This window comes from Desmodus rotundus, chromosome 3 (assembly GCF_022682495.2).
Source record: "Desmodus rotundus isolate HL8 chromosome 3, HLdesRot8A.1, whole genome shotgun sequence".
In the NCBI taxonomy this organism is placed as follows: domain Eukaryota; kingdom Metazoa; phylum Chordata; class Mammalia; order Chiroptera; family Phyllostomidae; genus Desmodus; species Desmodus rotundus.
In genome coordinates, this window is record NC_071389.1 from 63,281,806 (window position 1) to 63,294,521 (window position 12,716).

The 12,716-nt window shown below is 41.9% G+C and overlaps 1 protein-coding gene across 2 annotated transcripts in view; it reads left to right on the forward strand.

Annotated features, from left to right (window-relative positions):
* The window catches only part of HS2ST1 (heparan sulfate 2-O-sulfotransferase 1), a 153,967-nt gene extending 152,782 nt beyond the window's left edge, over positions 1-1,185 (forward strand). Inside the window, exon 7 of one of the 2 annotated variants that reach the window (XM_024565517.3) lies at positions 225-1,185. In XM_024565517.3, coding sequence (XP_024421285.1) covers positions 225-454 — 230 coding nt within the window. In that variant the 3' untranslated portion in view covers positions 455-1,185. The remainder of the gene's footprint in view (positions 1-224) is intronic. The other variant, XM_024565518.4, reaches the window with a different exon arrangement.
* The last annotated feature ends 11,531 nt before the right edge of the window (positions 1,186-12,716 follow it).

Here is a 12,716-nt window from a genome sequence, read left to right on the forward strand (position 1 = left end):
TGACAACTCAGTAAGTCTTTAACAGGTTAAGGATTTACATTACAAAGGAATAAATCACAGTTGCAGTGTGATTAGGGCACTGATTTTGGCCCGAGTGATGATAATATAAAACAATTATGTCACCCGTCCTTCCATGTTAACTTAAACCATCTATGCGTTTAAGAGGCGTTGGCCTTTTATGTGTTCTCAGAATTACTTACCTTTTCTTTTTCTTCGTTTGTAAGTAGGAAAGAAATCTCATCTTAGGAAGACCACAGAGAAGAAACTCCCGACTAAGCAGACCATTGCAAAACTGCAGCAGTCCGACATCTGGAAAATGGAGAATGAGTTCTACGAGTTTGCGCTAGAGCAGTTCCAGTTCATCCGAGCCCACGCCGTACGGGAGAAAGACGGAGACCTCTACATCCTCGCACAAAACTTTTTTTATGAAAAGATTTACCCTAAATCAAACTGAGTACAGGGCGTGACTGTTGGAGTTTTGAACTAAAACTTTGACCCTGTCTTCACCTTGGTTCTCAGCTCCACAGCTTGGATTGTGCTCAGTGCGTGAGACGGTTTGTATGGAGCTGAGCTGGGAAACAGACAGTGACGTCAAAGAAGCGGATGCTGGCTGCTGTGTCCACAGTCCAAGGAGTTTGAGTTTCGGGCGCTTTCTGTTTTTCCTGGTTAAATTTTGGTGGGAGTTACAACCTCCTGCCTAAAGTAAACATACAGCAGTTCTAATCAAAAGGCTAAATATAATTTCAGAAAGGGTTCTGATAATTCTGTTTTTTGGTACAGCATTTTTTCAGCTAACCATGAGCGAAGGAATCCATTTGCGACTTCATGTTCCCCTGGAGGTTTGGGGTCTACGGCGCCACTGAGTAGTGGTGTTAACTGTTTGGCAGTGCGTGCTTCATTTCTGTGAGTCATGTCTCATGAAATTTCTTGGAATGTTTCATCATGTTTGCTAGGAAATGTCTCTCCTGTAGTTGGAATTGCCCATATTTATGTAGGTCATGTTAATTTCCTTTAAAAATCATTGTCATTAGGGTTAAGAACCAATTTAAACGACTACTAATACAATAAAAAGAGTCAAAGCAGTATTTCTCACTCCTGTCTCCCCCAGGACCTAAGATTGGGGACACACTTCAAAAAATGCTGGCATTGCCTGATGTTTTAGTTAAGGCTTTCCCATATTCATATTAAAAAAATTAAGTTTGGTATTTGTTTCTCCATGGGTTATTTGTACGGCTATAAACAGGTATCAGTGACTCCATATGATAACTCCATTAGTGAGCTGTGGTATGGGTAGGATTTTCCTACTTCTTCTGTACTTTTACTTGTAGACTATTTTTACTAAGGTGCTTTATAATGTGTTTTAAAGCATTGCATTTACAAAAAAAAAAAAAAAAAGGAAAGTGCTGTAAATATTGCATATTTTATGTATTTGGACCAAAAGGTTATCAGTAATTAGACAAAAGTGGTTTTGCACCAATTTTATTATGTGAAGTAAAACCATCAGACCTACTGTTCTTGTATTTCTCATTTAGATACCACTGAAATTTAATAACCTTTCAATTTTTATACATAGTACATTATTCATAATTGGGGGCAGTGATTATAGTGGAAAGAGTGCTGGACAAGGAATCAGAAAACTTGATTTCTGGTCTGGCTCTGCCACCTATCGGCTGTGTGATCATGGGTAAGTCACTTAACCTCTCTTTGCCTCAATTCCCTCATTTTGAAATGAGGGTGATAATACCTGCTGTACCTACCTCGCAGGGATGTTGTGAGGATTAAATGAGACGGCATGAGAGCACTTGGGAAATTGTAGAGCGATGTAAGGTGCTGTGGAAACATCTTCAACATACAGTTTCACGCCATTCATTCATTTAAAAAGGAAGGGAAAGTCCGCTTATAAGCTGGTTGAAAAAATTAATCTTGATATAAATTTGCTTGATAAATATCTTCTCAGTGTTTTATCTTCCCTGTTTCAACTGTTGAAATGTGAAACACCTGTGAATTCTTAAAGATTCATGAGCAGCTGCTTGAGTTCAGAAGGTTCCCTATTTGAAAAAGACTTCATTAGTTGACTAAAGGCAGGAGAAAATTTGTTCTTCAAATTTGGACGATTTTCCTGTTTTTATACCTCTGGTTTTTAAAGTATATTTTGTAGAGTTTAATTTCCCTGTGTGTTCTTTAATTTCTTTCCCTTCTTAGAGTGACAGAGATAAAGAATTTTAGAAACACTTTTCTAAAAGAATAACCTTTAATATGTAGTTTAAATAAATATTCCCAAACAAGGCCTCACCAAACTATGTAAGCATTTTAGGCAGGTTGCTTTCAAAGTTATTAATTGTATGGAAGGTGAGGAAGGAGCACTACTTATTAAAAAACATTTATTAACAAATTTAAAGAAAAAGGAAGTTGACAATTATATTTGTACCTTTTCCCCCCAGTAGTAAAAAAATATTAAGAGAATATTGACATGCATACTTCTCTTATTTGGCTTGCTTTCTTTTTTGTGTATTTAACTTTTACAGATTTTTGTTGGAAATATATACAAATTTTTCCTAGCCCAAAAGAAAAACACCACTTCAACGTGGGGTGCTTGACGTTTATCTGCCAAGGAGCCCCAGTATGCCGGTCATTCACGGAGTACCTGCTGGGCTCCTCTCGAGGTGCGTTAACTCTTCTAGGTAACTAGAGTAGCACATGCACTAGGTCAGGGGTCAGTAAACTTTTTTTAATAAAGATGCAGAAAGTAAATATTTTACGTTTGTGAGCCATATGGTCTCTGTCACAGTTACTCAACTCGGCCATCCTAGCACAAAAGCACCCACGGACAATACATAAATGAATGAGCGTGGCTATTTTCCAGTAAAACGTTATTACAGAACAGGTGACATGCTAGATATGGACCAGGGGTTGTAGGTTACCAACCCCTGAAATAGGTCATTATTTATGGAAAAGTCATTTTTGAATCTGTACTCTCATGGCCTAAAAGCGTTTATGTGCTTCCCAAAGCTCCTAACTTATATCCAAAGAATAGCTTTCTGATTCAGGCAGTGTCTCCCACAGATTCATAAACTTTTACAACTTAGATTGCTTCCAGGTGGGCTGTTTTCTTTCCCAGTTTAACAGTTCAGAATAGGGGTTTATTCTATCATCTTTTAGGGCGGGTTAGGAGTATCCTTCCTGGAGACTGAGAAAGGGTTATATTTAATTCCATGTGCTCCGATGCAGCCCTAGGAGTCTGGTGAGCGCAGAGTCCTTATAATGCCTGACTTTATAATCAGATATATAGAACCACTGAGATAATAATGTATTTTTTTAATGTGGCAAATGTGGTTTTCTTTTTTCAGCCTTTGCGCTTTTTCGGTATTTTGATCATTGGGGGGGAAATTTTTTTTTGTAATACAAAAGCAAATCAACCACTTTGAATTTTAAAATATAATGTTATGTGTGTGTGTATGTGTATCTATATGTTTATTTCCTAAAAGAGGAAAAAGTACCTTTTTGTTGAACTTGTATCAACTCCTGTTTTCTAATTGCTGTGAAATGGCAACTGTTGATAAATTATTGTGACTGTTTTAAAATGTAATGGGGAGGATATATTTTGATTTTACCCAGCTTTAATCTGTAAAGTATCACTTAAATATATCTGATAGCAACATGTAAGACATTGCATGGGGGTCACTTTTCTATCATGCATACTCATTTGTGCAACTTTGAACATACTGGGTGCTTCGGAATTCCTGATGATTGGACTTAAATTATTGAAAATCAGATAACTTGAACTTGCTGACTTTTAAACTTTAAATTTTACTTTCTACTTTTAAAGTTCAGTTAATGTCTACAATTTGAACTCTGTTGCTCTTTCTCTATGTATGTCCTACTGAAAATTCCAAAAATTTTTAGTGCCATCCGTGGTTTACAAATAGTATTTTGATATTGCAGATGATTTGCTCATTGTATTTGCATAGTTAGAAAGAAAATAGTTTGTAGACAATTATTCTCTTTTTCTAATAAAATGAAATAAAAGTTCTAAAAGCACTAGAGAATTTAACTAAAGGCTGGTTCCCAAATGCATAGTTGGTATTTTCATTTATATCTAAATTCTACATAGAGAACATCTGTGTAAACCATCTATTTGCATTTTCCCAGTGATCATTGTCAAACACACCTATGGTCCTCGAATCCTTTAGTATGAGAAGCACCCGGTACTGTAACCTTTTAGGAAGTTTGTCTTTAAGAGGCCCAGGTGCTTCTAATTTATGATTTGAAAACTTGCCTCTTCATAAATTAGTGCTATTTAGTTTGAGAGGAAGCAGGGCAATTGCTGTGAAATTTTTGCATCCCTTTGCCCTGTGTCTTTGCATACTGTTTCCAACTTGAAGCCTTTTGTAATGGGGAGAGAGCAACCCTGTTTCAGCTGCACTGCCAATTCAGCTCCTCTGGAGTGGAGCTTCGTTCTGTTCTGATTTCCTGAAGTGGGAATTTGAGAGATTGAAATGGGTGATCATGTTAGTCAGATTTATCCCATAATTTAAGTTCATGCAGCTTTGTGACCTTTGCAGTACTATTTATAAAAGGACCCTGATGGGGATGATCTCCTTAAAACACATCACTGTTAAGCCTGTGATTTAGACACACTGGCGCCGTCTATCTGATTTTACAGACAGCTTCAGGAGCTTTCTGTTGAGAGGTGTGTGAGCATCTCTGAAGCAGTGTCAAATGTAACTTTGAGGAACATGGATTGTGTATATATATATATATACATTACTTTATAAATAAACAGACAGCTAAAGAGTGCCTTTCCCCCCTCACAATCCGTGTTGGAAGATGCTGACTCCTTGCTCTGTCTCTGTTCTCTCTCCCTTCTCCCCCCGCCCATTCCGTTGATTCATTTATGCAATACTGTTTCCAACTTGAAACCATTTTGTCACATCTGCTGGAGAGATAATCACTCCTTTTCCTTATACTGCCAGCTTTCTGTTGTTGAAGTGTTTCAGTTGATTACCTGATGCAAACGCTATAAAATAAACACTTAGCGGGAAGGGGAAGAATGTTTTGTGTGTCCTGTTTAATATTTCCCTGTGTGCCCGGATGCTGGGGGACATTGTCCAGGTGGGCTCTGTGTCAGTGTCATCAGCGTAACTCTCAGAGATGTCCTTGCCACCAGAAAGGTGTGCACCACCGTTGGTCTGTAATGATTTTCTGGGTTATTTTTGACAATATTTTATCTAGACAGGCTTTCCTGTGCTGCTTTTTGCTTTGTACTTCATCATGGGTATTAAAATTCCAGGTTGAAAATTTACAAGGTATACTTAGGATATACACTTAATTAGGAGAAAAAAGGAAATAAGGGCTAACAACTTAGAATAAAACGGAAATTTGAAAGAAAAAAGTTAATCTGCTTAACATTTATTGCAGTTTTAGACATGGCCATAACGTTTTCTTTGAGAATACACATTTCTGATGATTATGATTTTTTACCCTTACAGGAGAAACTCTCAATTATGTAGATTTCCAGTTCCCAGCTGCTGGCTCATTGTTTGAGCAAGTAATTGATTCTTTTTATATGATATGATATTGGGTTGAATAAAATACCAGCCCAGTGATAAATTTTCTAAACTGAGAATTTGGTCTGTAACCACGGAGGCAGAACAGAGAGCAGGGGTTTGAGATCAAACAGTCCTACATTTAGCAATGTAGGTCAATGTAAAGTCTAATGTGACTTTAGTGAGTGGGAAGAACAGTGTGAGTGCTCTAAACACTGGACATGAGAGATGCAAAGTGCTGGCCCAGGTAGACTTAATCAAGGATAGCTTTTGTACGCTGTTTGAATATTGTTAGGGAGCTGGCCTGCCCCTTCTTGTTACAGAACAGACTGGGGCCGGGCTGAACGATATAAAAGAACCCCCCCTTTTTCTCTGGGGGTTTCTCCCCCACACTAGGTTTGCTTTCCCCGCCACCAGAGGAAAGACATCTCTCAATGCCAGAGATTGGTGAAAAGGAAAGGAATATTTATTTATTTGAAATAATACAGACTAAAGTTCTTTATAATACCCACAAATGCACACAGTCCTTCCTTCTCCCTCTGCCCAGTCTAGGGTACCGTATCTCAGGAAAGAAGTAGAAGTCCATGATTCAGGCTCCCGACACCATCCACGTGGCAAAAAGGGAGCACTTCCAAAGCCAAGTGACCCCAACAAGACGCGTGGTCCCAAAAAGAGACGCCAAATGGCTGCTGCACCTGGGTTTAAATCCCAGCGCCAATCTTCCTCTGCAGCCCCATTTCCGGCTCCTCCCACACTTGGCCACAGCTGCCAGCAGTCTGGGCACGTGTGGCCCTGTGGTGTGGAGCCAATTATCTCCAGGCTCTTCTGGACCCCATTACAAATCCCTATTTGGGGCCCCCCTCTTGGCTGCACCCTGTTACATTCTGACCCTGCAGAGTACTAGTTGCATCATTTCATACAAGATACTTTCATAAATATTTTTGAATGCCACTGGATTTTACTTTTTACTGAGAACCTGTTATCATAGTGCCTACCTTATTTATGTGTCAATAGCTTAGAACAGGGGTGTCACACTCATTTTCACCGGCGGCCACATCAGCCTCGCAGTTGCCTTCAAGGGGCCGAATGTAATTTTAGGGCTGTAGAAATGTAACTACTCCTTAACAGTTACTCGAGAGTTAGGTGCTGCCACCGGGTAGAAACAAGGTGCCGGGCCGGATGAAACAAGATGGAGGGCCGGATTCGGGCCTCGTGTTTGCCACCTGTGGCTTCGATATTCTTGGTTCTGGTACCTCTATTGTTTCCACCTACAAATTTTGTGTGTGAAATGGGGCGGTGGGTAGTGGTGACTGTTTTAAAGGAGACTGTACCCGCTTATCCCAGAAGTGGCTGTCATTTGGCAGTGTGGGCTGCCAGGTGGTGCACAGGTAAAACTCAGGAAACCGGGAGTGGAATGATTTGCATTCTTTCACCGGAGAGGAAACTATCCATAGTTGGTAAGGAAGAGATTTGCCTTAGAATTACAAGCTAGTTGATCATGTTAGAATTCCAGGTAGTTAACCCGGAATAAATAAACTTGGTTTGCAGTAATTATTGCCTAAACTTGCACATTTTCACTGTATTCTTACCATCACCAGCTAATTTTTAAAGCAACAGTGGAAATTTCTGAATCTTCTAGTAATAACAATGGAAAAATGCAAATTTCCGGTCACTGTTCACTCAGTTTTCTCTGGAGGAGTCCCCCCACGTGTTACCTTACCTTGTCCTCATTATACCCCGTCTCACCTTTGTCACCACAGAACCCCAGTGTGGCACTTTGCAAAAAAACAAAAATAAAGCATCAACAATAAAATTGACTTCAGAATGCACATCTCCCCCTTTCTACACCAGGAATAACCAGTTGAACAAGGAAATTTTTATAAAGTCACTACTCTGTGAGGTTTGTTATATTTCTTCTCGCATCATGAGACTAAACAGATAAGAAGGTTAAAAAAATATGTCAAGGGGCTATTGAAGGCATAATGGACAGTCAGATCAGATATTTAGCACTTAACACCTGTGAAGAGGGGAAACAACAGGAAATATGTAGGAGGAATTTTTTTGGTTTTGGTTTTGCCTTTCACCTATTTTGTTCCATGAGAGGGAATAAAGTCTCCTGAGTAGATATTTTTTTGTTTGAGAACAACGCATGGGGATTCAGGAAAAAATAATCCGTAAGAGCTGGCTAGTCTTCCTTTCTACCTTCTGCCCTGTGTTTATTGAAAACCAGATGACCTGCTTAGTGAGATCATCACACCCTCTTTGGAAAACCTAGATGTCCTTGTTTTGTTACCTTGAAAATTGAGGTCTCAGACATCACTGCATCCCTCATATTCCCATGTGATTTAGTGCCACCTCCTTTTTCCTACCATCCTTCACCACATTCTATTGCTCTGGAGGCTCTCACACCGAATAACTGAAAGTCGCCTTTGAAAGATGCAATAACAAGGTGTAGAGAAATCTACGAGTGGCTGTGAAAAAAGGCAGCTTATGTGGTAGTTAGAATATGGACTCCAGAGTGCTGCCACTTACTAGCTAGCTGATCTGGAGCAAATGAAACTTCCTATGGCTGAGTTTCCTCATCTGTAAAACGGGACACTAATAGCAGCAGTTTGAGGATGAAGTGAGATGATGTGTATGTAAGCTCACTTAGTACTTTGGTGCCTGTCACGTAATCACTGAAGTGCTAACGTTACCCTGTGTGACAAATAAGAAAGAAAAAGATGAGGAATCATCTGCTTGGGCATGTGTGGTGGTGAAGTATGCCGGGCATGAGGGATGTGGAAGATGAACGAGGAGGCATGGCCCCTTGGTTGAGAAGCGAGAGGGTAGAGAAGAAATACAAAGCATTGTGCAAAAATCTCAGCCTTACTGATAAACCACCTCTTTCGTTGTGACTTCTGTTTGTAAGGAGTTGTAACCACCAGCACCCCCAGACCTTCTAATTTAATGCACTTAATCTCTTAGTTTTAACATTAAAGTAGCAGAAGCACAATCTAGCCCTGGTAATCACATTCTAGACTCCTGGTCTCTGTTAGTTTGGTCTAAAATGTGAGCCTCCATGTTCATCTGTATCGTAGGCTTAACTTCGTGACAGATGACTCTGTCCTCCCACTTCCCTGGACACCTGTTTGGGTTCAGAGGTTAAAATGATAAGGTTTTACTATAAGAGGTATTGTTGACAGTCAGATGTAATTTTTAATTCTATTTCAATTCCAAAGTCATTTAAAGAGTAATACAAATAAAGCAATTGTCCCAATTTTCTAAATGAGTTGTGCTCTCAGAATTCTTTATAAACTAATTGTTTGAATTCCTCGTAGAACCAATATTATACCTGTGGGTCCAACCCACGAAAGTTGGTTTAACATGAACACTCATGGATCTATCCCTTCATCCACGCAAAGGACTCTAAGGGCCGTGTCCTTCCTGGGGCTTCTGTTTTCCCCAAGGAGATTTTCAGTCTTGAATCCTAAGCTAAGTAGTTTGTACTTTATTTTGTGAGTGATGGCTGTAAGCAGAGGGTGAACCGGTCACAGTGAGTTGTTCAAAGATAATTGCAGCAGTGGAGAGAAGGAGCTGTCAGGCTGAACGCTGGAACTTGAAAACCTGTGGGCCGGAGGCTACTGAAATCGGCAAGGGAAGCTGAGATGAGGTTGGGGAGAAGCGGGTGGATCTTGGGGCCTGAGACCCCTGTGTTTAGCTATGGATGGGATGGGCTCGGTCATCGGACAGAGGGGACAGTGATTGGAGTTCGTGACACGCTGCATTCGTGTGGATGTTCAGGTCCCTTGCCTTTGTCCCAGTTGCCCGGTGATTTTCCAGGTGAGTGTTTATGAAGCAGGCTAGTGTGTATCCAAAAAACCTAGGATCACAAAGACAGAGCTCACCGTCTTACTATCAAATGTTTGCTTTCCATGCCTCTCTTTGCTCATTCAGATTTTGTGACCTAGATTAGGGTTTGGAAAGAACCTCCCAGAAACTTCCATATGCCCTGTGGTTTGGTGACAAAAGCATTCAGCGAAGCACCCCAATCAACTTCAGCCATATCTCTGTGCCTTCGCCAAAGCCAGAGCCTCACAGAATTAAAGTCGTGCCTGGAGAGGTTTCACACCATTAGCACTGGGAGAGGAAGCAGAAAACATAGCTGCAGCAATTTTCATTTTAGGGTTTCAGGCAAAGGTTTGGACAACCAGGTTTCTAGAGCTGCCAGCCTGTCTGTGGTGCTGGGGAAGGCACAGAGTGAGCTCTCGGTGCCGAAACTGGCCCTCTCTCCAGGTTTTGTTCCCCGACATGCCCTCTTCCCACCCCCCGACCCCAGCTCCAAGTAAACAGGTGAGATGATGACAAGTATCTTGAGCTGTAAGAACGTTAAGAAATCCCTCTCCCTGAGCAACCCTAGCAACCCCCTCCCCTCCCAGAGGCTGGGAGCCAGGCAGACCAAGGGCGATGGCCCCGGGATTCTAGAACCACAGTCTGTGTCTCTCCTCTTGCTCCTCCTTTCCAATTTAAGTCATTTAGTCTCACGGTAGAAACTTGACATCAAAGAAGCTCTGACACTGAAACACCTAGTTTGTGATGATTTTAAAAAGATTGTGCCTTCTGAAAGAACCAAATCAATTTAAGCTTTAGCTTGCATCTGAGTGTTAAAATCTGGCCAAGGGTAGACCTGCAGACCCCAAGTCATGTGGCTTCTCACTTTGGTTTTCTTTTCACAAATGTGAACCAATTCAACCTAAATCAGGGTATTCCCTGTAGTCTCCCTAGAGATTTATTAAAGTGTTTGTGGCAATCCCATTTAATTTGTATCTATTTTACTGATTCTGGCTACCCCCTTAACACGTCAGGTTGAGATGTACAAAACAATGTATCAGAAAGTTTTCGGTCTTATTTGTTAGAGACTAATGTTTGAGCATCTCTCGAAACTGACTGAAGTAGTGCACCTCTGGGTGACAGGAATTCCTTCGAAGTGGGTGGCACCTTCCCGAGAATGGCTGACTGGAAGTAAGTGACATTCTGTTCAAGAGGAAACAGAGAGGACTCCTCCCAACCCCCTCTTTAAAAGTAATTTAAATTCTCCAGAGGACTGGTAATCAGGTCCCTTGGCACAGCATGGGCATCTGATCAGACCTTCATGCTCATAAATTGAAAATGCAGGACGTTGATTCGTTCGCGGGTGTTTAGAGGAGGCGATGGACTGACTTCCAGCTCCCTTTTCTTGCTCTTTCTCACGTGTGCTCTGTTTCTCTCTGTCTTGGTCTCATAAGAGGGCTCTTCAAATAAAACCTTAGACAAGAATAATGTTTAAAAAGTGGGTCAGTTATAGTTCGCTTCTCTCTCTCTACCATGCTAATGGCTCCCTACTTGATCATTTCAACCCTGATCCAAATCCAGATGGAATCGGATGCCCTTTCCTGCCGTCAGACAGTCTGCAACGTTTGATACGGATCTTCTGAGTGGACAAGATGAAATTAGATTGGTCTCTCTGGGAGCCAACGCTATTCATTTTGTAAGAAAGTTATACTGGAGGCCTGAGGACTGCCAAGAGCAAAGTGGAAACAGAGCCCAACTTTTGCTCTTATCCAGATCCGCGCTCGGTCCCACACTGAGCAGCGGCGCTCTCTGTGCTGAAAGAATTCAATAATGAATTGGATCAGAAGCCAAGAAGGAGGTCCCTGCCACCCATGACGGGAATATAAATTTCATATATTGTAACTTTATTACCATTTTTTGTTGTTGTTTGTTTTACTGTATGACAGAGACAGAAATCTCTGGCATGGAGTCCATGGTTATTTTTAGTTACTGGGTATTTTCTTGTTGAATATTTATTGAGCCAAGCACTCCACCGCAGACCTCTCCATGTCCTATGAACGTCAGCCCCTTAGAATAACCCTCATGTTCAGTCCTTTACAATTACACAGAATGTTATACTTTACAAGGCACTTGCACACTTCCCGTCTCATTAGATTCTCACTTGGAAGGTGGATATCATTATCCTCGTTTTCCAGTCGAGGAAACTGGCAGCAGGTAAGAGGACTGCGGGCTGACAGAGCCCTCACGGTCCTCGTCCTCCGAGCTGGAACGCCCCGCCTGCTGCGTTCCCGTCTCCCAGTGAGCAACATCTTCCCTACACAAGAACCACTGCAGTGGTTCTCCAAGCATAGTCCGGACTCGGGGCCAATACCGTTGGTGTCACCAGGAACTTGTTGAAAGGCAAATTCTTAGGCCCCGGGCCTTCTAGGTAGGACCAGCAATGTGTGTTAACAAGCCCTGCAGGTGGTTCTGACACAGCCTCAAGTTCAAGAACCACTAGACAGAAGCACCAGTTTACAGAAGAGATGACTGAAGCTCGGCTGGGTGAAGTACCCCATCTAAGGCCTCGTAGCAGGAAATGTGAACTAGGATTTGAACCCAGGTGCGTCTGGCTCCAAGGCTACCTGTTTTCTACAGTGGGCTCCCTACTATAGACTAACTTAGATTTTCCATTCTTGGTAAATTTCTCTCTGAACTACCTTTGGGGAAGAGGGGAGGCCAATAAGAAGGAAAAGGTCTCTGGATGTTGTCGTCTTGAGTGAGACATAAATTCTGCCCCATCTGATGAGTTCTGCTTTCTGGGTGAGGTGACTTGGGGGATGGACCTCGAAATGGCTCCCAGAATGCCTGTGGCATGGAAATTCGGGGACAGGGTTGTGGGTCCGAAATGCTCTTGAGAGTAAGCACATTTCACCCAGAACATTTTCAGGCCCAATGCACCATGGTCACTCCTGATAGTTTACTGTGGGGATTTAATGCCAAGAGGGTGCCTTGCTCCCTGCGGTGGCCGAATCTGGAGCCTGGGGTAGGCAGTGTGGGAACACCCACAGCCACTTGGAAGTGCCTGGTGACGTCCTTGCTGGCAGGATTTTACCAGCTGAGATGTACAGCCTGTGGTCGCATGTGGACTTCCAGCTGTGTGGCTTCAGCAAAAGTCCCCACCTGTTTCTCATGAATTCCATCTGTATTTTTTTTTTTTCCTTGAAGCAGGAGCCCAAACCAAACCTTAGTCCATAGCTCAAGGCGTTTCCAAGGAAACGAGGCCTTTCCAGCACGGGCTCTAGAGATCAATGAAGACGCAGCTGGAGCCTTTGGTGCAAAGCGTTCTCAGCACAATCTTTTTGAAAAGACAAACTTGGC